The following is a 26,354-nucleotide window of genomic DNA, read 5'->3' on the forward strand; positions in this document are numbered from 1 at the left end:
TCTCTCTCTCTCTCTCTTTTTCCTTCTTCCCCTTGCAGGCAGTCCCCACTCCCTTACCTTTCCTTACAAACTCCCCTCCAGGACATATATTACAAAGTCAGCCAGAGAAAGGAAAGGAAAATCTTGTCTGAATGCAGTGGGGTGAGTTTATACCATTCTCTTACATCCCTAGATTTAAGTAATGGTTCTGGCTATGAAACATGCTCCGAACTCTAGCTTTATTTTTAGAACAACTTAGTCCCTGCAGAGTCTAGGGCTCAGATATGAAGCTTAAGGAATTGACCTCAGGGAAGCCTAGGTGCTGCCATGGAGCCTGCTACCAGCTTGGCAGCACAAAGCTGGCCCCTTCTTCTCCCAACACACGATTCAGAGGTAGACACAGGGTCACAGCCAGCCTCAGCTCAAAGGTCAGCACGCCTGGCCCTCACTGGAGCAGCTGTCCATGTTGCCTCACAAACTGGGACCTGTGCAGCCATAAATGACTCTTCTGTAACTTGGATGTCTTTGAAGAAAATGCCAGGGGTCCGCTTAAAGGTGCTGCTGCTGCCAAGCAACCAGGCTTCCAGAATTAACATTTGGGATTAATAATGTACCCAGCTTATCTGCCAGACTCTTGATTCCTGTACAGTTCTGAACAGGCTTTTCAACAACTGCTTCTGAAAACGATCTCTCCCAGCTGATGCTTTTAATACTCACTGCAAAATCTGATCTGCTTATGAAAATATCTCAAGTGAACTGTAGCCTAGAAAAACATTAAGCCTAGGAAAGTGGTGGAATGGAAGGAAAGGACACAAAGGTACAGTAAGGGCTCCCAAACACACCAAGCAGGATCTGAAAGCAGACGCCCAACTCTGGGTTAAATATCACAGTTATTTTTCATATGAGAGACCAAAAAAAATGTTTAATGGGTAATTTCCACTCTTTTACAGACTAATGTGGCATAGACAATATTTAGCACTCCTCATAATGTGACTACAAGGCATAACTGTAACAAAACTTTTCCCCAGTGTGTTGCCTTTCTTATCTGTCTATGTGTGGTAGAGTCTTTAATCTCTTGCTGATTTTGGCCAAACTTCACACCAAAACAAGTTCATCATTGGCATATTCACCCTCACGTGACAAAGGCAAGTGATAACTGGCATCAGGAGACTTGCCTTTAAATACATAGCCGTCATAATCTCTTCCATGTTGAAGAAGGGATAGTCCTTCCTTCAAGGTAATTGAGCAATTTTTGTCTGGTCCTCAGCACTTTATAAAAAATAATCCATAGAAAATTAAGCTCGGGGGGCTGGAGTTGTAGCTCAGTGGTAGAGCACTTGTCTGGCATGTGTGAGGCCCTGGGTTCAATCCTCAGCACCACATATAAATAAATAAAATAAAAGATCCATTGACAACTAAAAAATATTTTTTAAAAAAAGAAAAGAAAATTAAACTCAGGGAAATGTTGTTATAGAGAATAATAATTTGGACTTCTTACCTTGGTGGCTAAGACTGTACTATGTGTCTGATTTTATTTCATTTTTATCTTTCAATTCACAGGTTCAGCTGTTTGGCAGCTGATTGCATCCTTCCTGAGACTTCCAATCTCAGGAACTCATTGCATTGTTGGTTCAACCATAGGATTCTCACTTGTTGCAATTGGTACAAAAGGTGTGCAGTGGATGGAACTTGTCAAGATTGGTAATTGCCATTTTCTTTTACCTATAAGAAGGAAAGTTTACCTTTTCTAGAGTAAGTTTTATTACAAGTTACTTTATATTTTTCCCTTCAAATGTTAAGATTTAGAAGACCTGTATGGTATGAGTAATGCTTTCCCCCTTAGAATTTCTGTTAAAGGAGATTGTGAACTGTTAGACAGTTTTAAACTCCATTCTTTTAAAATTTTACATTGTCATTCAGCTTTGAAAATCAATATTTATTTGTTCTTCCCAAGCAGAAGAGAAATTTATTTGATTGAAGTCTATGTAAAGGTCAGAGAAAGACTAGGCCGGAAGTAAGGAAAATGGCATTGAATCCAGGAGCTCATGGTTATGGGGAGGCAAATGAAGCCAGTGTTATTAACCTTCCTGCAGTCAAGACATTGTCCAGTCTGCCCCCTAGAGAGGAAGCATTGTAGTGTTCCTTGGAGGTTATAGGTGTGCTGAGCAGGGACCAAAACAGGCCAGCCCTCATTCCAAGAGTAGTAACAGTTTACTTCCTGACTATGCTTTTAGCACAAGGTAAATCCACTCAACCTCATGCACATCAACCCACCCATAGTGAAAAAGGCTCTTTTGCCCCATCGCCATCCTCTGTGTTGCTCATTCTTTTACCAGAATCACCAGGTTAATCAGGTCTCTGAGCTGCCAATCAGAAACACAAGCCACCAGGAAAATTACCTTATATCTGAGTGGTCATCAATTAGCTACACTTTAGAACTACCTAGAAAAGTGATTTTAAAATACCACCCAGACCTCATTCCAAACTTTTCAGATCAATCAAATTTTTGGAAGTAGAGTTAAGAGCATAAGTGGTTTTTAAAAACTCCCCAGATAGTTTCAGTGTGCCACCAGAGCTAGGAATCTAATGGAAGGTGGCAACCTTTGAAAACAAAAAACAAACAAAAAAAAACCTTACTGTTGGAACAAGTACAGGACCTGCAGGTGAAAGGGCTCAGTGGGAATCAAAGGAATCTGTCTTCTAAGGCTAGTGCTTGGGGGATAGCTACTCCACTGAGCTGATAGTGTAATCTGTTATGTGCTACTTTGTGTCTGAGTGAAGCAATATACAGAGTCAGGAGGGCTTGCTGGGTTCTAAGTTGAGTAAACTATTCTGGTGATATTTATTAACTGTATATAACCTATATTGTTATATACAATGTCATATTATAAAAATATGACCACAATCATGTATGAATTTTAACATTCATTAGACTCTTTTTTAATCATTTAGTTGCCTCTTGGTTTATATCTCCACTGTTGTCTGGTTTCATGTCTGGTGTGCTGTTTATACTGATCAGAATGTTCATCTTAAAAAAGGTAAGTGAGGCTATTTTTGTTTTTATTAAATTTTAGGACTAATTTTGGCTCACTATCAATAGAAATTGATAGTAAGAAGGGGGTATGAGGGAGAATTGTATATTTTCATTGTTAAGGTACAGCACTCCAGAGTTAGTCTGACATTATCTTAAGTGGCCAAATGAGCCAAGGTCGAGTATCCAATGAATCCCCCAGAAAATAGCACCTCCAGTAGTGTTTTGGGGAATTTTGATTTAGTTCATTAGTTAATACTCCTAGGAATTGTGCTCAGACCTTAAAAAAGAAAGGTAATTATTTCCTGAATGTTAAGCAGAATAGAATGAGATATTAAGATTTTGAAATTGATTGTCATTAAAAACATCTGGAGATTTCCTAAAGATATTTTCCTATTTTTTAAAAATGGAGATATCAAGATTGAAATACTAACTTAATTTGAGGGAAGGATGCAAAAAAAGAAAATATGCCTACATGGTGTGCATTTTGTCTGAAAAATAAAATAAGATTAGAATTTAGATTAGTATTCTGGAGAGAAACTCAGTTGTCATTTTTTAATTTGACTGTCAAAGGGTTATTGCAATATGTTTCTTTTTTATATTTCATTTTTAAAATACACATGTAATGTTTATATGTATTTGTGGGGTACAGTTTGATAGATCCAATATATAATCATCAAATCAGAAAAATTAGCATTTCCATGTCCTCACATTTTATTATTTCTATGTATTGGGGACCTTCAAACTATTCTCCTCTAATTATTTTGAAATGTATAAAATGAATTGATATAGACTATATTACCCTATTGTGCTATATAACATTAGAATTATATGTTAGTCAGCTGTCACTGTGACAAAGTACCTGAGATAAACAACTTATAGGGAGGAAAGGTTTATTTTGGCTCATGGTTTCAGAGGTTTGACTCCATCGTCACTTGATCCTGTTGCTTTGGGCCCATGAAGACCCAGTGCATCATGGCAGGGAGCACAATGAATGAAACCTATTCACTCTATTGTGATTGGGGAAGCAAAAAGAGAGGAAGAATAAGGACCAGGGTCCTAATATTCCCTTTAGATGCATACCCCTACTGACCTAAATTCTTCCTCTAGGCTCCACCTCCTGAAAGTTCCATCACCTCCCATTAGTGCCATGTGTTGGGGACCAAACACATGGGCCTTTGGGAGCTATTCAGTATCCAAACTATAGCAAGCTACTTCCCCCATTGAACTATATTTTGGTACTCATTATCTACCATCTCTATTCCTCCTTCCTACCTCCTTTCTGCCCTCTGGTGGCCTCCATTCTACTTTCTAGTTTGGTTATTAACTCTTATAGCTTCCACAAATGAGTAAGAACTTACAATGTTTTTTTGTTTTTTTCTGTGTCTGGCTTATTTCACTTAACATAACATCCTTCAGTTCCATCCATGATAACCACAAATGACAGGATTTCATCTTTTTTATGGCTATATATCTTCTATTTTTTGGAAGAGACACATTTTTAAAAAACTGTTCATCTCTTCTTGGACATCTTGGTTGAATCGTTACAATGTTTTTGTAAGCAATAAAGCACCTTTTTGTGTTGCACTGTAGTATTCCTTTTTTTTTTTTTATAGTTTTGCTTTCTATTGTTTTAGCTACCCATGACCAACTATTGTCTAAAAATGTTAATTGGAAAATTCCCAAAATAAATAATTCAGAAGCTTTATATTGCATGCCAATTTGAGTATTGTGATAAAATTTCCCACCACCCTGCTCCCATTTTAGCTAGGATGTGAATCATCCTTTTCCTAGTATATCCATTCTGTGTATATTACCTACCCACTAGTCATTTAGCCATTTCAATGATCAGTTCTATTGTGGCAGTATCATAATGCTTGTTTTCAAGTAACTCTTAGGTAGAAACCTAATGCTATTTCACCATGCCTACATCATTCACCTCACTCCATCTCATTATGTAAGCATTATATTATCTCACATCATCACAGGATGAGTATAATAAATATTTTGAGAGAGCTCATTCATAAAAGTTTTCATTGCATTCTTGTGATTGTTTTATTTTATTAGTAGTTATTATTGTTAATATTACTTGCCTTATTTATAAGTTGAACTCTATTACAGGTATGTATGTATAGGAAAAACAGTACATGGGGATTGGGTACTGCCCTCAGTTTCAGGCCTCTACTGGGGATCTTGGAACATATTCTATGGGGACCAGGGGGGACTCCCATAGCATACTCTTATGCTTGAGCCATTCCAGCACATCAAGGACATGCCTTTTTTCAGCTATATATTGTTTGAAAATACAGCTCTTTTCTTTTAGCATTTTCTAGTGGTCTATTAAAGAGCTCATTCTCTTAAATAAGTACAAACTTGCCATCATCATTTCTCACCATTCCTTTTCCTGGGCTTGGAGCAGCTACTCTAATATTTGTTTACATCTTGGAAGGTGCTAGTCTGTCTTGCCTGCCAGCCTTCACCCTTTTTATTTCCTCTGCCTGGAATCCATCCTTGCCTGGCAAACTCCTACTCAACCTTCAGGTGACACTTCCTAGGAAGCCTCTCCTACACCAGCTTCTGGTTGGTTACCTCTTAGTCTTCTTCCCACAACACTAAATATGGATGAGATAGATGTTTGGTTGGCAGGGGTAGGGAGAGATGATGAGTAGACAGATGAAAGGGAGGGAGGGAGAGAGAAAGAGAAAGGGAAGAAATGAGACAGGTCTAATGAGACATTTGTCATTTGAATTTTAAGAGTTTTTGGAGCTGGGGCTATAACTCAGTGGTAGAGTACTTGCCTAGCATGAGTAGGGCCCTCCGTTCCATCCCCAGCACTGAAAAAAATAGAGAGTAGGTTATTTGGGAAAACATGAAGTGATTCAGTTAAAAAACTCAGACTTGGGCTGGGGATGTGGCTCAAGCGGTAGCGTGCTCACCTGGCATGCATGCGGCCGGGTTCGATCCTCAGCACCAAATACAAAGATGTTGTCTCCGCCTAAAAATAAATATTAAAAATTTTTTCTCTCTCTCTCTCTCTCTCTCTCTCTCTCTCTCTCTCTCTCTCTCTCAAAAAAAAAAAAAAAAAAAAAAAAAAACCTCAGACTTGGGGCTTTCCACCTTTCAAAGTTGTTGATCTGTAATCTTTCTATAGACAGCTATTGTTCCTAAGAAAATAATGCTTTGGAATGCTTTACAGTCAGCATCCCAGTGTTTTGTGTTTGTGTTTAGTCCAATCTGCATTCTTTTCATGTGTCACCTCACAGGTTGGAATGTTGGCTGTCTCTCTCTCACCCCTTGTTCCAACCCATTTGTCTTAGCATTCGCTTCTCTTATGCCCATCCCTGCCTAAACTGGCTGTAGCGCTCTCCTGCAATTGCATCACTTTCTGCCTGCCCCTGCTCTTACATGCCTGAAGTCTCACTGCCAGTCAACACAAGCCTCTTGACAAGTGCTGAAGGCTACTTGAGCCATCCCAGAATAGGTCCTTGATGAGTTGTACTGTTTCTCAAACATCCTTGATTTCCATACGTGTTTGCATTTTGTAGTTGGCATCTCTAAAAGAGCCTCTATTTATTCATATCTTGATAGCTCATTTCAATTTTTAGACTTAACTTTCTTTTTATCTTGGTAGGTGGAATACTTACATAAATATGCAAGAACATCTCATGTGGTTATCAGAAATCAGTTTCTTTTTGAAATAATTAAGCAATACCTGTGTGCCAATGCTGTGTTGTGGAGTTCTTGGCCATATTATTGCTTCAAAATTCAAAATCTGCTTAAAACTAAATTTATAGTAGTTTCTGAGATATAATTTAACCTCAAACATGTGTGATACCATTCTTGTTGATGTATTAAATTGAGGGAATGTCATAACAGAGAGCTAAAGTTTTAAATAAATGTTTTATTAGACAAAGAGCCACAATTCTTTTTACTTTTAGTAGTTGAAGGTTAAATATTATACCTTATGAAAAGATTTTGAAAATTATAATATATGGAAAAGTACTGGTGTTATAAAGTCATATAAAATCTAATAGTAATACAATAATCCATAAGTCATTTGACTTAGAGAGGTGTTAGAGTCTCAAAATATTTATCAAATGTAGACTTTTAGGGGCAAAGCTCCATAGGTTTCAGAGAAGTAGTTGCTGAGCTCTGGGCTTTGGTTCCCCAGGCACTGACCTCCCCCAACAGTTCTTTTCTGTTTCTAAATCTGACATCAGCTCATGTGACTGTAGTGCTTTAATGTGTCTGCTGGCCACAATAGTGGGCTCTTTGAAAGTGCATTTGTGTAGAAGAGATGGCCCCAGTTGATGCCATTCCTGTAGATGTGCAGTAGAACACATGTGGTAACACACCAGCCTTTTTGGCCACAGTGGGGTTTGGGGTACTTTCTTGTAACAGTGTCTTGTGTCATTTTTCTGGTGTTGTCTCCAGAGGCTCTGGAGTCCTGACCTCCCATTTTATCTCATTATTCCACAGGAGGACCCTGTTCCCAATGGCCTCCGGGCACTTCCACTGTTCTATGCTGCTACTATAGCAATAAATGTCTTTTCCATCATGTACACAGGAGCACCAGGTAAGAATTCTCTGGAAACTTAGATCCAGCCGTCAAGGTGCATTCTATTTCTAACAGTGTTGATTTATTTGGTGTTTGCATTATTGCTGGCTGACAGTGAAAAACATTATTGATGGTCACTTTGGAGTAGTGAAAAGAGCAGTAAATGCATTTACTGTTCTAAATACCTAAGGGATACATGAACTACAAAGGCAACAGGCTTTCCAGTTTAAATTTTAAAAAAGTAAATAAATAAATCCCCATTCTGCCATTTACCCAACTGCTTACTGAACTTCTCTGAGTCTCAGAACCTGATCTGATAGCACATAACTACTGATCAGTGAAGGGTCAAGGAAGGGAGGTAGAAATCCTAGTGCTACACAGGCGTCTGGTAAGTAGCAGCCACCCAGCCATCTACAGTGCAGTGGCAGAAGCAGTCCGTAGATGCAGATGTGGAACAACCTGGAAATTGTCAGCTTAATTAGTCTAACCAATACAAGCCAATACTGAAACCAGTGATGATTTTCTCTTCAGAATTACTCTTTTTGGTTTGGGGTTTGGGGGGAAGGGGACAGTTAAAAATTCTTTTCTTTTACATTCTGAATAGTAAAAGAAAGAAACTCATGTAGAATATTCTAATGTGCCCACATTTCAATGTTGATGAATGGGTAATGTCCTATTAAATATTTCTGTATATGCTGGGTACAGTGATGTACTAGTAGTCCTAGTTACTTGGAAGACTGGGGCAAGAGGATCATTTGAGCCCATGCATTCTAGGCCACCCTGGGCAATGCAGCGAGACCCCCAAGACCCCAACTGGGGTAAGAAAGAAAAAATCTCTGTACATATTTGGTAAAGAGAATTCACCCTCTGTTTTTTTTTTTTTTTTTTTTTTTTTTATGAGATGTGTCTCAAACAACCAGATTCTGAATACATACAATTTTGTGGGGATATATGAAGTAAATATATATGTGAATTTACATCATATTTCATCTTATTAATGTCATGGATATGATTTAGTTTTTGGCTACATCTGACAGAAAAGTCTCCTCTACTCAGAAGATAATATTTCTGTTAAATGGCACATTGTGCTATAACTGAAAACTGCCATCTTCCAAAATGAGGGGAATGCCTCACAAATTTCTCAAATTAGGTTTTCTTGATGTAATTTTCCCTGATTTTATTTTATGAAATTATATTTTGTTTACTTCAGTACTGAAAATTTTTCAAAAATTGTTTTTAAACAATTATAGTTATAAACATTTTATAACCTTTTACTTTGCCATCTCTGTCGCATTCAAAAACATTGATCTTAAAGATTTGATACTTAACATTATTGAGACTTCCAGACTGGGTGACTTCAGCAAGGGAGAGGGAGGCATCATAGCTGCTTTAAGTTATACCAAAAGCACAAAGCTGAAGATGAGAGTAAGGACACAGACGAAATCCTCACCTCAATCACAGCAGCCTGGTGTCTCTTCAGGTGTTATCATTCATGGACTATGAACACTGTTTGCCACAGACTTTCCAAAGTGTCCCATGATTAAATTAAAAGAAAATCAGAGGCAGAGAAAAGGCAGTTCCATATGCTGGAGTTAAACCCTTCTACCAAGTGTGTGCTTTCTAGGTGCCTGGAAGGCTCAGGAATGCCACACTGGAAGTAACATGTGGCAAAGAGACATCTTTGTAATCTTGCTCATGAGTCCTTGTTCTTAATTTCATGAAGGCTCTTAGAGCTTGAATAGCTGAACAAAAAGCAAAGCAGTTCTCTGTGCATAGGGCACAGAGAGCCCATGTATGTGGGGGTTCCCAACAGACACACGAAAAAGAGAGAGAAGGAGAGAGACTGAGCTAATGAAAGTTGAGGATGCCTTTTGTAACACCAAGTCCTAGAAGTGAGAATTGGTATAAATAAGATAATTTCATTTTGTTTCTGCATTTTTTTCACTCTCCATTGTTGCTTCCTGTTTTTTTTTCCAAATGTCAGAATACAAATGTGTGATTCCTTCTAAATTTTGACTTAATATATACTTTATATATACTGTCTTTAAATTTTTTTTTATTTTCCCCTACTTTTTTACATTTTTATTTGTACATTTGCTAAAAGAAACATCTTACTGAGAGAGTAAACTAATCTATGGAAAATTAAACTATATGATGGATGAGACACAAAGGACAATACACATACTTCACAGGGTTATTGTGAGAAATAGATAACATAAATACATTGAGTTGAGTTTTACATGAATTAATCCTTCCAGTCCTCTCAGCTCCTCTAGAGGATTGTTGATGTTGCCAACCCCACTTGTGCTGGGAGAGAGGCACAGCAATGCTGCATTCGCTAGATCATATAACTAGTAAGATGCAGGACCAGAATTTGAACGAGACTAGTCCTGAACCCTATGGTCTTTGTTGTGACATTATGCCGATACATGAGATAGCTGAAGGAAAGTACTTATAAGTATGTATAGCGTTACTGATAATGACAATAAAAATTGCATCAACCTTAGCAAATTCTTCCTCTTAACTCTCTTTAAAACATGACTTCCAATATATTTAAGGACCTGGTTATAAATTTTTTATATACTTTATATACCCGTTATTGTGAAAAAGGTTGCCACCTCCTTAATTAGAAATATTTAAAAAATCTAAAAATGATGTTGAAGGTTATCATTCAATTGAAATACAGACAATATTCCCAGTCGTAAAGTTCCTGGTACATGTATGGGATAGGCAGCTATTGTATAAGGAACATAACATCTCAACTCCCTAAGTCCCATTCCTTATTGTAAAGTAGGGACAGTAGTAGTAGCTCCATTAAAGGGACACTGTGGTTCCTGAGATAATGTGGGCAGAGCATGTAACATGGCACCTAATGCATAACTCACTTTTAATCAAGTTAGAGACTCTTTTATTACCATCAGTCATTATTAGCCTCATTTTCTCAGTTGTTAACAGCAAATCCTGAGTCATCCTATTTTTCTATTTTTCCTGAATATATTTGTGGAACATTTTACCTGAAGTTTTCCAGGGTTGCTGGGTGGAGGGGATGTTACCTGGAGGAGAAAGGAGAAGTTTATGACCAATCATTTTGGACCAATGAAGGACCAATCATTTTGTTCCTCCATTAAATCATAAAAGAACTTTGCTAATATTTTGGTCCCTGGGGAATGTTCCTAGAATATCCAATAGGTGGGCCAAATCTTATTTTTATTTAAGCACTGAAGATTATTATTTACCCTTCAAACTAGACTTTAATTACATACTCCTTCCTCATTTGTGGCATCTCAACTTGTCCAGCTGTATCATAAGTAGCCATGACGACATACTTAGTAATAAGCTTGAGCTGAGAGTCATTTTAACAGTGACTGAGTTGATCCATTCCTCTCAACATACATCTGCCCTTCTAGAATTTATTCTTCTTGGTTCTCTTTCTTTCTTAGAACAGTTTCACATAATACACAGAAGCATCAGAAATAAAAGAATGAAATTCTCTAAGAGAAATGAGTGACAGCATTAATCTTGCCCAGTTTTACCATTAAGAGATTTTGAAAAATAGCATTTGTATTCATGGAGATGAATCAAATGGGGATTTGTTGGATGTTGAGTTAATAATGTTTTGTTTTGATTTCCTCTGTTCCTCCACTCTAAATTATTAAGTTGTTTATATCTTTGGCTTAGTTTGATTTGTTTTACTTTGCATCTGACATGACTTATCTCAAATAAAAGTCATTCTTACACTTCAGAGACTGAGTGTATACTTTTAAAAAATTGCCTTTGCATTTTTGTTCTTTAAAAAAATGATTAGGAAGAACCAAAGATAACTTTAGGAAATGAAGTGCTTACTTGGATTGGATTCAAGCATGACGTTTGTTTTTAATTGAAAAAAGTCTTTAGTTGTGTGGCACCTGGTTTTTGTTCAATGTTTAGACAGTTCATGCTGAAATTCATTGCATGCCTCTTTGAGTAGACAAAGCAGATCACCTCATTAAGCCCTGGTAGTTACATATGACTTCTAAGTCAAAGTGAGGTTCCTAGACCAGCCATATCAGCAGCACTTGGTGACATGTCAGAACTACTCTGGCCCAGCCCTGATACGAACTGCAAGTTCTTTAGCCCAACAACACATGTTTCAGCAGGGAGCCCTCCAGTGACGCTGATGCATTTACAGTTGGAGAACCACAGCACTAATTACCTCTTGGACCACGAACAGTGCTACCTTATTACAGTTCTTAGATAATGAGGGTTCTTTAAAGTTCTAACCAGCAATCTTCCCTTACGCTCCTTTTTATCAGCAAATGAATTCTCAAACATAACCAAGCCTGGTTTCCAGCTTCCCCAGAGCAAGCCTATACCTGAGGTGTGGCTGCCTCTGCCACTGCCCCTCCTTCCATTTCCTCTTCCATCTCCATCCCCTTCTTTCTCCTCCTTTTTCTCCTCTATCCCTTCCTCCTTTTTTCTTTTTCTTCCTCTTCTCCACTGCCATCTCCTTTGCTTCTTTCTCCCCTCCTCCTCTTCCTTCTGGTCTAGTCCCAAGGAAATTAGAACATCAACAACCCCTGAGGCCCCTAGTTGTCTTTGTAAGAAGGAGCTTTGTTCTCCATGGGTCTCTGTATTCCAAGTTGTGATTGTAAAGTGCAAACTGTGGAGAGGCAGGAATTGTAACTGTAGCAATTCCTGGTCCTGGTTCGGGAAAGCACTAGAGTGAGAAAAGTTTCCAGTTACCACCAAGGGATGGATTCAAAAGTTAAGGATTTAAATTCACTTCCTTTCGAGAATTATTACAAATGACCCCTGGTTTGAGAAAGCTGGTACCATATTTTAAAATCCCAACGATAGAGCAAATTAGGAAATAGCATGTTTTTTTTTTTTTTCAAAAATGTGCTTAATTGTCTTTAAAAAGTTGTTCTAGGAAAAAAAAAGATGAAAAAAAAAATTGATTAACTCTTTATACCTAAAAAAAAAAAAAAAATGTTGTTCTAGGGGGCTAGGGTTGTAGCTCAGTGGTAGAGTGCTTGCCTTGCATGTGTGAGGCCCTGGGTTCAATCTTCAGCTCCACATTAAAAATAAATAAATAAAAATAAAGATATTGTGTACATCTACAACTAAAAAATGTTTTTAAAAAAGTTGTTCTAGGATCCTTTTTACAAAGATACCTCCTATAGTGCTTTGAAATGTTGATTAAAAACAAAACAAAACTGGTAACTTCAGTTTATCAGGAAAGGCAGGATAAGAAAGATAGTGCAAAGCAGGTCAGCCTGTGTTTATACATACGTGTGTGTGTGTGTGTGTGTGTGTGTGTGTGTGTTACTGTGGAAAGATGGCCACAACATAGAACCATCTAGGAAATGAAAGCATAGAATAGTATATATTGAATAATCCTGTTACTTTTAAATTTTTTAAAAAAATGAAAAAAGAAATCCTCACGAACACAGTAGAATGTGTTTATATGTATCTAGAAAATGCCTGAAAAGACATGTACCAAATAGTCCCCACTTTCTGTAGGAAGAAATGGAGGCAAAGGGGAGGGTAATAGGGGAATTTCATATTGTACATCATACAATTTGGTAGACACTGAGGATATTTTGTATTAAGCATGTATTATATAAAAGTTAAAACCAAAGGCAAAATCTGTGCAGTTAATAAGAAGGAAGGCTGTAGGGAAGAGATGGTAAGAAGGGATAGAAGGGGAGTGATATGAACTGCAGCCTTTTGGTTTCATATGATTTTGTTATTTTATAGATTCTTTAATGATTCTGTTTGTGGAAAAACAGGAGGTATAGCAGAGGAATAACAATGGAGAGGGAGTTTTTATAAAATGTTCTACGTCTTCCCTAAATGATTTGAATCTTCTGATCTTTTGTGGATTTGGATTGGAATTGTAAAGATGCTTGAGGTTAGAGCTAAATCACTATTCGTCATATCTTTTTTGTTCAGAAAATGAGAGGCACCGGAGATGAAAGGCCATTTAGTGGCTAAAGTGGAGAATAGAGATTCAGAGCTCTCAGCTCTGGCTCCTGGCAGCCACTTTTGGCTGAGTGAACACGAGCAATTCAAGCTGTGCCCTACTTTGTCTATCCACAGAGGGAATCAACGTGCCATGCCTCGTTGCCCTCTGAAGGTGTAATTATTTGGAAACAATATGAGACCCTCACCAGGAAGACAATCCAATACAGAGTATTTTTGTTGAAGATTTTGTAGTATATAACTTAACCTTAAGTAGTTAGAAGAGAAAAAGTTTTGCCTTGGGTGTACATTGATTCGGGTGTTTTTCTATAATGAACTTTTATGCAGAATTGTTTTTTTATTTTTTTCAGTTTTTTATTTTTTTATATTTTTTTAGTTGTTGATAGATCTTTATTTTTATTTATTTATATGTGGTGCTGAGAATCGAACCCAGTGCCTCTCACATGCCAGGAAAGTGCATTACCGCTGAGCCACAGCCCCAACCCTCTGTTTTTTTAATAATCCATGAAACTCAATTTTATATGTTTAGTGTAGAGTGCGAATGTATAACATAAATAGCTATCAGCTTACATTTCTTACATGCAGGCTTTAAGAGTAATGGCTTGTTTCTTTCAATCCTCTCTTAAATTGCTAAATTCTTGGAACAATTTGGTAAGATCTCCATCCCCATTTGGTTCCTTTCTCCTTTCTTACTGTGAACAATTTTTCCCCTGTTTTCTTGGATTTGTTTACTTTGTCTCCCCACTTCTCCCACACTCAGATAGACTATGTCTATACCCTGCTTTCCATTCTAGATTTTCATGACCAGGAGGGTAACCTCAGAACTTTCTGGCCCAGGTCAAATGGATAGCAAGGCAGATGTAATGATACAGAGGTACAAACTCAAGTGATACAGTGTCTTAGTGTTTAAGCAAAGGATCAAAGTCTTGAAATTGACCTCAGTTTCCCCTTTTGGCCCTGTCACCATTTAGGACCTCACATGTCCCTAATGGGAAGTGTAGAGATGGGCTTGAAGAAGCACAGGAAGCAGCCTTCTCTACTTTGGGGAGATAAGTAGAGAATTTAAAAAAAATATATAGGGCCTGATAGCAAAAGTGTTCACTCACCAAAAAAAATCAAGTAACTCAAATTGTTAGTCTCTCCCCCACAATATGTATGATTTCCCTCTCTTAGACCAGGCTAAGGCAATGAAGCCAAAAGTAACACACTTGACAGTTTTATCATCAACTAAACCATAGAAGGGAAAACCTCTTCCAAATCCAAATGCTTTGAAGCTGTAAGAATGTAGGTTTGCTGTTAGTTTATCAGTTTGACTTTGGTAAATGAACAGTTACCACTCACTTGGGCAAGAAATAGCTGTGGAGTGATCCTTTGTTACAGTGTGAAGACCGTGACTTGCAGATATAAAACAGAAGCCAGGAAGCCATGGCCAGAAATAGAACCCAGTGGAGTCAGCTCCTGTGGTTTTATGAGCAGCCCTGGGCTTCAGGTTCATGGGCAGAGCTGGAGTGGAACCAGCTGCCACTTAAAACAGTGCAGCCTGAGGATGGTGCTAAGTCCATAGCTGTCTGATGTCACCTGGAGTTTTAGAATGGAGTAGTGCCAACATTTCTACCAGTGGCATTCTAGCTGTAAAAAGACTAGGTAACTCTGTTGTTTTTCTAAAATATTGATACACATTAATATAACTTCCCCCCTGATATTATTGGCTACCCATTCTGTAACCTCTTACAGTTATCAAAATATTTAATAATGATTGAGTAGCGTGGAGCTGGTTTATTTATATAAAATAGTGAACAAGGTAACAAAGCCTGCATTATTAAAAAAAAACTTTACTTATTTAAGAGCTAAGTTTTAAATAGGTCATTAATTTAAAATGTTTTAAAAACTACAAAGTGACATTCTTATTGTGGATTTTGGAAGTTGCCAGTATAAAAGTACTTGTATCAAGAAGTTAAAGCCCCACACCAATTTCCCATTTCTCCATAGAAGAAACCACTGCATCTTTCCAGAACTTTTTCTGTGTGTTAGCATATATGTCAGGAGTTAGGAATTGGGGTTTTTTTTTTTCTGTTTTAAACATAAATTGAGTCACAACTGCACATATATTATATAGCTGACTTCTATCACCTGGGCCTCTTTCCTTGTCAGTGTACCTCAGCCTGCCTTATTTTTATGACTGTGTACTGTGATTATTTTACATTTCTGTGATGATGCATATATTAACTAATGCAAATTCTTACCATTACAAGTAAAAATATAGTAGGTCTATATATATATATATGTGTGTGTGTATGTGTGTTCATGGGTGAGCATGCTTAAGTTGTATACTTCATGAATGTGTCTGAGAGAAAATGGACAAAATCAGAGTGATGAGCTCTGAACACAAAACAGCACTGTGGGAAGATGACGTTCCTAAACCACGTTCACTTCCTCCCTTTTACTGATTAATATAATTACTGCTCAAAGTGCATTGCTAGACTTCAATGGAAAGTTTTTCTGTTATAATTCCATAGTTACACTTGAAAGTCAATGTCCTCTGAACAACTTTTATTTCTAAGCTGATTTGTTAAAAAGGGTCATATATGTAGTCAGAGTGCCATGTGCATTAAAGCAGGGCTGCTGACTAATGAAGAACCAAAAAGGTAGCAACCCCAGAGCCGTGCAGCATCCACATTTCAGCTTCTTCCCGCTGGTAGAAATGGGCTGCCCGTCAGGATGGAAGGCAGCTGACTCCTTCTTAGTCACATTTATCCACCCAGAAATTTAGATAGTGACATAACATGCAATTAATGGCTTTATTCCCAACTTAATATGCTGATTGGCCAAATTGGTGATATTTTAGTAATCAATTTAATGACAGGTTAAGTACATATTTATAAAGTATAGTGTCTTAAAAAATATGGCTTTCTATGCCCAAGAATACATACAGTATGTTTGGTTTGGTTTGGTTTGGTTGAGAGTTTTATTAAATACACAGTCCAGTTGATTCATTTAAGATTGAGAGAATGGAAAACACAATGACAGATGAGACTTGACCAATGACAACATTGCTCTTCATTTTTATTTCCCAGTGCTAGGTCTGGTTCTTCCCATCTGGGCAATAGCACTCATTTCCTTTGGTGTTGCTCTACTCTTCGCTCTTTTTGTATGGCTCTTTGTGTGTCCATGGATGCGGAGGAAAATAGCAGGTAAGCACTTTTTTATTTCTTTGGAATTACAAAAATTTCTCCCAATTCCTGTGATTTCCCATGTAACAAACAAGTTCCTCACAAATGGAGGAAATGGAAGTACAGTTAACTCCAGAACATACATTGGGATACAAGCCCAGTCTCGTGGCTCTTGGCTCCTAACTAATTTCTGGCTTAAACTTTTTCTTAGTAACTTGTGACTCAGGTGAGCAGGGGCTCTCATTGCCATTAGTAACAGGAAATAAACTATGCAGCCAAGTTCTATCAGCCTGATGAAAATCAATACCCTTCAGGGAGATGCAAATTAATAACACAGGAGATATTACTTCCAACCCACAAGAATCAGTAAAAATTTGAAACAAACAAGTAATTCCAAGTGTTGGTGAGGAAATGAAATAACTGCAATTCTCATACGCTTATGGTAAAATGTAAAGTAATTCAACCACTTTGAAAATTAGCTTAGCAGTTGTTTTATAAAGGTAACCATATACTTACCATATGACACAGAAGTTTCACTCCTAAGTAGTTATCCAAGAGAAATAAAGATGTAAGTTCATAAAAAGACATACTACATCTACATACAAATCTTTTAGTCATAATAGCCCCAAAATGGAAACAATCCAGTGTTCACCAGCAGGTAAGTGGTTTATATATTTGTATAATAGAAGACTACTTAGCAATAAGGAGAATTGAACACCGTATAAGGAATTTCATAGATGTTATATTGAACAAAAGAAGCCAGATACAAAAGAATGCATACGCCATATGACTCCATGTTTCATAAACTCTCTGTAAGTTTACCTTAAGAAATTTTATGGATGTTTCCTTAAAATTCAAGTATAGTGAAAACTAAGTGAAAATGAAGAAATCACCAGTTGCCTGGGAGTTTGGAAAATGATTTAAAGGGACACAAAGGAACTTTTCAGGAACATGGGAATATTTATTCATGTTTTAATTGGGGAAATGGTCATAGGATATGCTGATTTGTTACAGATTATTCACCATTTAAAATATCTGGATTTTGCTAGGTGCATTGGCACATACCTGAAATCCTAGTGACTGGAGAGACTGAGGCAGGAGGATTGCAAGTTCAAAGCCAGTCTCAGCAACTTAATGAGGCCCTAAACAACGTAGTGAAACCTGTCTCAAAAAGGGCTGGGGATGTGGCTCAGTGGATAAAGGCCCCTGGGTTCAATCCTTGGTCCCCAAAATAGTTAATTAGATAGACAGTCAATCTGGATATTATCATATGTAAATTATACCTCAAAAAAATTTTTTAATATGGGCATAGTTATCCCAGAGACTCTGGAGACTGAGGCAGGAAGATCACAAGTTCAAGGCCAGCTTTAGCAACTTAGTGAGGCCCAGCAATTTAGCAAGACCCTGCCTCAAAATAAAAAGTAAAAAAAAGCAAGAGATGCAGCTCAATGTAAAAACACCACAGGGTTCATCCCCAGTCAAAAAAACAAAAAACTAAAAGAAGAACTACCTAAACTATGGTTAGGCTGGTTATGTGACTCAGTGGCTGGGTTTGGTCCCCAGCACTACAAGCAAAGGAAGGAAGGAAGGAGATAAAATATGCCTAGAAAATCAGTCAGGGTATTTTGCTATTATTACCAGCAACATAGTTGAATTTGAAACTGCTGCAGTCTAGCTGGGCACAAAATCACGAGCCACTCACAGCCTTGTAGATTCAAACAGCAATTCTTTATTCCCGAACTCACACTGGCATTCTACAAGCACGTTCTGGGCAAAATCCACACTCTCCACTGGGCTCTGAATCCCAAAAACTCTCTCTCTCCCGTGAGAACTCAAGGGGAACTCAAGGCACCTGAGGCAGCAGGATACGCCCTATTCCCAGCAGGAATCACCTTAAACCTGGAACCGCCCTAAATCCCGATCTGCCCTAAACCCTGATCCACCCTAAACCTGGATCCGCCCTGGTCATTGAGCAAGGTCACTTTTCATCCAAAGTCACTGCAAATGACCTGGGTCCACAATGAAGAGTACTTCCTCTAAGCAACATGGGGTAGGCTGACAAAGAAATTGCCATGCGTCATTCCTACTTGGCAATGGCTCTCAGCATCAAACCTTGAAGCCACATGCTTTTATGGGGCTCACAAAAAGAGAGAGAAATATTTATATTCCTTTAATGAGCCTTACAGTCATGTTTCAATATGGGCATATCTGAATTCGAAAATCCATGTTTCAAAAAAAATTAGATAATATGCAAGAGTCAGTACAGCAAAGATGTTGGTTCTTCTCAGATTGATCTACAGACTGAAATAATTAAAATAAAAATCCCAGGAGGATGTTTTGTTGATCTAGACAGAATACTTATAATATTTATATATATAAGTTCAAAGAAACTAGAATAGCCAAAATAATTTCTGAAAAATTAGAATAAAGTTGGAGGATTCCTACTAACTGACTATAGGACTTATTGTCCTGTAGGACTATAGGAGCTCATTGGTGAGCTACACCCCATTACTGGAAAGAAATGAAAAGAAGAAAAAAAAAAAAGACTTACTGTAAAGCTACATGACAATGTGATTTATGAAGAGATAGACATGTAAAATTAATGGAACAGAATACAATACAGAAATAGACCCACACAAATTTGGCAAATGAGTTCTTCACAAAGATTCAAAGGAAAAATATGCCTAGAAAATCAGGGAGAAGGGATAATCTTTTCAACAAATGGTATTGGAACTACCAAATATCCATATGCCAAAATAAGAACTTTACCCTAAATCTTAAACCTTATAAAAATTAAGGGCTGGGGATGTGGCTCAAGCGGTAGCGTGCTTGCCTGGCATGCACGGGACGCTGGGTTCAATCCTCAGCACCACATAAAAATAAAATAAAGATGTGTCCACTGAAAACTAAAAAATAAATATTAAAACATTCTCTCTCTCTCTCTCTCTCTCTCTCTCTCTCTCTCTCTCTCTCTCTCAAAAAAAATTAACTAAAAAAGCACTGTATATATAAATGGAAAATAAAAAAACAAGACTTTCGGGGGAGAAAAACAGAAGGAAAAACTTTTATGATATTGGGTTAAGCAAGGGTTAACATATGACCCCTAAAACATGATCCATGTAAGAAGAAATTGATAAATTACACTTTACCAAAATGAGAAACTATTGTTTTCTTAGAAGTACTATTAAGAGAAGCTTCTTGTATTCATAATATATAAAGAAATTTCAGAAAACAAGTAACCCAGTTAAAACAGCTAAGTATTTGAGTAGGCACTTCACCAGAGAAGAGAGATGAATTGCAAATAAGCCCCTGACAAGGTGTTCAGCATCACTAACCATCAGGGAAATGAAATAACCATGAAATATCACTACATTCCTATTTGAATGGCGCTTTAAAAAAAAAACAAAAAACAAAAAAAAACCTGACAATGCTAAACACTGATGAGGAAGAAGAACAGCTGGAACTCTCATATATTCCTGGTGGGAATGTAAAATGGTACAGGAAGACAATTGGGCAGTGTTTTTACAAAGTTAAAAATATATTTACCATAAATACCACTCTTGAGTAATTCCCCAGAGAAATGAAAACTTAAGTTCACACAAAAAAACTGTTCACAGCACCTTTATTTATATCACTAAAAGCTGGAAACAATCCAGAATATCCACAGAATAGATTAATAAATCTTGGTGCCCCCACACATTGGAATCCTACTCTCAACATTTGAAAGGAATAAACTGTCAATTTATGGGTGAATCGAAAGGCATTATGCTGAGTAAAAAGGAGCCAGTCTCAAAAAATGACATGTCATGATTTTATTTAGATGACTTTCTGAAGAAAGCAAAAGTGTCAGGTCAGAGACCAGATCACTGGTTGTCATCGTTATGATGGGGCAGAGTTTTGAGGGACAGTGGAACTTTCGATGTTCTGGTAATCACCACTAAATACACAGTTCTGTTTGTTTTAAAAGTCAGATTTATACAGACACATAATCAGATTAGTGCATGTAAATTTAAAAACTAATAATTTTTAAAATTCACATTAATGCATACAACATCAAACTAATTAGTGAAACCATATCACTAATTAATTAAAACCCAGCTTCTTAATCCTATGGAGCTGCTTCCTGCCCTGTCCTATCGTGAGAATTAACATTCCCGTCTGCATTCACACAGACAACTATCCTGAGATGAGCCATTCTTACTCATGCTATTTGCCTGGTTTAATCTGTTGGAGTCATGAAATGTACATAAATGCTTTGATTTTTAAATACTGTTCCTGATAACTAAACCTTAATGTCAAGACCTTAAAATCTTTCCTTTCCAGGTTTGGGCTGTAATGTCATAATAGGAAATTGATACTATTCCCATGCTAGCTTTCTACAAGGTTTTTATTTAATAAAATTTGTATATTTTGAGATTTCAGTACTTCAAAAAGTATTCAATATTTCAAAAAAAATATTCTTTTTATGTGTGTATTTTAAGTACAGATTAGTGATTAAGGGCATGGACCAGGACCACAAAGCTACTGACTGAATTTAAATCTTAGGGCAAAAAGGAAAAGGGAAGGGAGGGGGCATAGGGGTAGGAAAGATGGTGGAATGCAATGGTCATCATTACCCTAAGTACCTGTGAGAAGACAAGAAGGATGTGACTCTACTTTGTGTACAACCAGAGATATGAAAAATTGTGCTCTAAATGTGTAATATGAATTGTAATGCATTCTGTTGTCATATATAACAAATCAAAATCAAAATAAATAAATAAATGTTAAATTTAAATGCCACTTACTATCTGTGTGAGCTGGCTGGGGCCAATGACTTAATCTCTCTGTGCCTCAGTTTGTTCACTAGCAAAATGAGAAAAAATAATAATACCTGTCATATAAATGTTAATTTTTGTTATAATATTTACAAATATTATCTTTCATCTAGATTATAAACAACTTAAGATGAGCAATCATTATGTACTTTTTTTTTCTTTTTGCAGTGCTAGGGATAAAACCCAGAGCTTCAATATGACCCTGAGTCACACCTGCAGTCCTATGTATATTTTATATTTTTACATATGTGTTCCCTGTAAGACATAACAAATTTCATTTTAAAAAAATCAATCTCTATAATCTGACTGTCTAGGTAGAGAGAAAGATGGATGATAGAGACAGATATGTGCAAGGGTGTCCAGAAGAGGAACTGAAAGTTCATTTTCATTTCATTTATGTAGGTGAGAGCTTAGCAATTTGCTCAAGATAATTATTAGCAGCACCATGTATCAGATTTGATTAAAATAATACTTTTGAGCTTTAAAACAACTTCTTAAAATTTCATAGTTCATTTTTTGTTTTGTTTTATGTCGTCCAGGCTGGCCACAAACCCCTGGACCCAAGCCATGCTCCTGCCTCAGCCTCCTGAGTAGCTGGGACTACAGGCATAGGCCACCACCACCCTTCTTTGTTTCTTTTTAAAGTGAAGGATTTTTTTTTTAAGTAAGTAGGATCTTCCTATTCCTTTGATGGAAAAATATTTTCTTGTTTCATAAAATTTGGTATGATAAAGAAATCTGAAACCAATAATTCGTAGACCAGAAGAAAATAAAAAATGCTAGAACAATATCTATGAAGACAGAAAGGATAAACTGGAAAATGTCGGTGATTCTGAGGTTAGTTTAAGGAAATAGGAGGCCAGTCTAGATGATTGTGGATTTACAGAACATTGTCCCTGGGAGAGCTCTGGGTGATCAAATTTAACCCTCTCTTTTTTGTGGTTTTTAGATGTAGTAACTCAGGCCCTAAATACTCATCTTTTTCCTTAGTAGATAAATTTCCCGGCTAGAGTTTTACAGATAATTAAGCTTTTTACTTTATTTTCTCAGGCTAGCTGTACCTTATTTTCTCTCAAAGTAAGTACTAAAGCATAGAGATATATTCACATTTTAATATTCACTTTTCAGTAACAGAATTCTCTTCCGAAAGTTGTAGTTATGATTCTATTTTCTCTAGGAAAATTACAGAAAGAGGGTGCTTTATCACGAGTATCTGAGGAAAGCCTCAATAAAGTCCAAGAAGCGGAGTCCCCTGTCTTCAAAGAGCTCCCAGGTGTCAAGGCAAATGATGACAGCACCGTCCCTCTAACAGGATCATCTGGGGAAGCATCTGGGGCCTCAGAAGGCACGTCGTCGGGGAACCACCCACGCGCCTCCTATGGTAAGACTCGCCTGCAGAACTTGGGGTTACCAGAGGTGCTAAGGCATTTCTCAGATAACCAGCCAGGCCTGTGTGAAGATCCAAAAGTTTTCCCCAATGTCATGAGTTTCAGTGTTGGTGCTAGAGTTGAACCCAAGGCTCCTCATGTACTAAGCCTGCACTTCACCCCTGTGCTACATCTCTAGTCCCTCAATTAATTCTATGTTTTGAGAAAACCCAGAAGCTAAAGAGACCTCAGAAAGCCATTCCAGGCACCAGAGCAGGCTCTCTCCTGTCCTGTGATTTTCTTCCCAGAGCTATTTATTCTTTTCTGAGGTGCCAAGGGCCCACCGCAGCCAGTGGCCGTGCTGCACTCACCCAGCTTATCTGCTCAAATCTTCCCCCAATGCTGAAGACTGGTTCACTTGGCTACTGCAGACGTCTTCCTCGGGGAAGACAAGAAGTGAAGGCTAAGATTGGAACCCATGGACATGATCCTACCTAGAATCACAGAAACCTTAGAAACCACCCAGACCACCTGGGGTAACCTTTAGCCTTATAACCTGATGTACAGTGACTGCTCAAGACTGTCTAGCCACTTCCCCTCCTGCAAGGTGGGCCCCCAGCACCTGCTTTCCATAGGTTTATTTTCAGGCACAGCTCAGAGAAAACAAATTGGTTTTGGTTTTTGTGTGTGCCTCCTGCATGGTGAACATATGCTTTACCACTGAGCTATATTCCTAGTCCTCTAAAGGTGGAAAATTAATTTTGTTCTGCTGATCTGACACATACTGCCTCCCACTGTTAAGAAGCACATAGTACACTACCTATCTAATGTGAACTGTATTTTGCCTCATATAATTAAGGTTTTTTTTTTTTTTCCTTTTCCATTTTTTTTTTTCCTGTAGTACAGAGGTACTGGGATTGGCCCAGGGGTACTTTACCCCTGAGCTATATCCCCAGATCTTTTTTTTCTTTCTTTTTAGACAGGGTCTTAGTAAGTTGCTGAGGCTGGCCTCAAACTTGTGACCCTCCTGCCTCAGCCTCCCTAGTCACTGGGATTATAAGTGTGCATCACCATACCCAGCGTCATGTATGAAGTTCTTCTAAAATTTCGTATTAGAATTCTCCCTTTATAGATAGCTAGAAGCAGAAAAGAGTGCTGTATTTCTGGAAGATACTTTTGAAAAGAACTTATCATTTTGACATACTATGTTGTTAGTTCTGCCCTTTTGTTATATGCTTCCAAGTTTGTTTATATTTTTAATTTTAACCCTATTACTGTACTTTATAGTTAGAAAATGAAGCAAACAGAAAAGAATTAAAATTTTGTATAATCCAACCTTCCAGGACCAATGCCAGGAAATGGTAGGGAGTATTTCTTTGCAGACATGGTTTATATTCAAGATGCTAAAAAACAAAACATTTTGTTTGATTGGTGCCAGGGATGGAACCCAGAGCCTTTGCATATTAAGTGTGCTCTCTTACCACTGAGCTACACCTCTAGTCTTAAATAAAACTTTGTAAAATCCTTTTCAGGAAGGGCCCTTTCCATGACTCATGGTTCTATAAAATCACCGATCTCCAATGGCACATTTGGCTTTGATGGCCACACGAGGAGTGACGGGCATGTGTATCACACTGTACACAAAGACTCGGGGCTCTACAAAGACTTGCTGCACAAAATTCACATAGACAGGGGCCCCGAGGAGAAGCCTGCCCAGGAAAACAACTACAGGCTCCTGCGACGAAACAACAGTTACACATGCTACACCGCAGCCATTTGTGGGATGCCAGTTCACTCCACTTTCAAAGCTACTGACTCGTCCTCTGCCCCAGAAGATAGTGAGAAACTGGTGGGTGACACTGTGTCCTATTCTAAAAAGAGACTTCGCTATGACAGCTACTCCAGCTATTGCAATGCAGTTGCAGAAGCTGAGATCGAGGCAGAGGAGGGTGGTGTGGAAATGAAACTAGCATCTGAGCTGACAGATCCTGGCCAGCCTCGAGAGGATCCTGCAGAAGAAGAAAAGGAAGAGAAGGACACTGCTGAGGTCCATCTCCTGTTCCATTTTCTGCAAGTCCTCACTGCCTGTTTTGGGTCCTTTGCTCATGGTGGCAATGATGTGAGGTAAGCGAAATGTTTATTTGTTTAATGAGTCTGTATTGAGGGTCTCTTGGGTTCCAGAATATAGCAGTAGACAACACAGACAAAAATCCCTCCTACTGGGGGGAGTGCACTGATAATAAACACAGGAGTGACATGCATAGTGCGCTAGATAGTGACGAAGGTTCAAAGAATAATCAAATAGAAAGGGGGAGCTGGCGGAGGGCTGCAGTGATAGGTAAGTGTGCAGGGAAGAGCGTGTTGAGCCAGGTCTGAAGGAGGTGAGAGAGCCAGCCAGGTGAATGTCGTGGGAAGAGGGAACAGCAGGTGTAAAGGCCAAAGACAGAGAGTACTTGGGATACTCTAGGAAGAGCAAGAGCTTTGAGAGAGGAGAGAGTGGAGACTGTATAGTCAGCAAGTCAGTCAGACCTGAAATATGTAGGGCCCCAGAGCACAGAAAAGAATTTCTATCTTCAGGGTGCAGGTCCCAGTAACTCAGGAGACTGAGGCAGGCAGATAGCATTGAAACAGGGCTTGGGAGGTTTAACAGGAGTTTTCAAAGCAGAAAATGGGCACAGGCATTTACTTGGAGGAAATGTTATATATTTAGGCCCTCTTGCCTCAATTTTTCTCCCCTGTAAAATAAAAAAACAGCTCCCAGAATCCAATGGCAATAACATGTCCGTCTTAGTTATTCCCAGTGACAACTGTGGTGTTAGTGTTAGCACATGCAAAGGCATGGCGGATGTCACACAGGCTAGAGTCTGTGATGAGAGCCAGGCTGTACTCAGGAACTGCTGGCTTGTGGTCACACTGGAGCAGCAGCAGCCAGTGTCTGTGGCTCCAGAATCCCAGCGAGAGGCATTTAGGTGGGATTGTGCAGAGCCCTGGAGGCTGCACAGAAGGGCTGCTGCAGGAGAGGATCACTGGTGCAGCAACAGTCCCCAGGATTGGACTCTGGGTGGAAGGACAGTTGGACTACAAAGTGTGAGATAAATCGAGTAACTGAGCACTTTTCCTTCAGTGGCGTCTTGTGAGGAGGGTCAGCACCACCTGTGGTCTCTGTAGTCTTCCCCACTCCACATTTGCAGACTACATAGCTACCTGGTGTAGCTTTAAGTTATGGCTTTCAGTGTGATTATGTGGAGGCATTTCTTCCTGCAACAGAGGGAATCAGACTGGGGGAGGGTGTGGCCTTGGCTCAGCCCCAGGCCTTTACTCTGGAGGAGGCAGCAAAGTCTGCTAGAATCTAGGGGCCTCAACTTTGAGTCTTCATTCTCTTCTAGTTGTGTAGCCCTAGACAAGTCATATGCCTCCCCAAAGCCTCAGTTTCCCAATCTGTAAAATAGGGTCGAATTAGTTCCAAAT

At 38.4% G+C, this 26,354-nt stretch overlaps 1 protein-coding gene across 10 annotated transcripts in view; it reads left to right on the plus strand.

Moving 5' to 3' along the window:
• Slc20a2 (solute carrier family 20 member 2) overlaps positions 1-26,354 on the plus strand; it is a 101,535-nt gene that overhangs the window by 59,334 nt on the left and 15,847 nt on the right. For all 10 annotated transcript variants that reach the window (XM_076853790.1, XM_076853797.1, XM_076853793.1 and 7 more), the window contains 6 exons: positions 1,540-1,680; positions 2,932-3,017; positions 7,490-7,586; positions 16,607-16,723; positions 22,697-22,900; positions 24,419-25,010. In XM_076853790.1, coding sequence (XP_076709905.1) covers positions 1,540-1,680; positions 2,932-3,017; positions 7,490-7,586; positions 16,607-16,723; positions 22,697-22,900; positions 24,419-25,010 — 1,237 coding nt within the window. The remainder of the gene's footprint in view (positions 1-1,539; positions 1,681-2,931; positions 3,018-7,489; positions 7,587-16,606; positions 16,724-22,696; positions 22,901-24,418; positions 25,011-26,354) is intronic.

This window comes from Callospermophilus lateralis, chromosome 4 (assembly GCF_048772815.1).
Source record: "Callospermophilus lateralis isolate mCalLat2 chromosome 4, mCalLat2.hap1, whole genome shotgun sequence".
In the NCBI taxonomy this organism is placed as follows: domain Eukaryota; kingdom Metazoa; phylum Chordata; class Mammalia; order Rodentia; family Sciuridae; genus Callospermophilus; species Callospermophilus lateralis.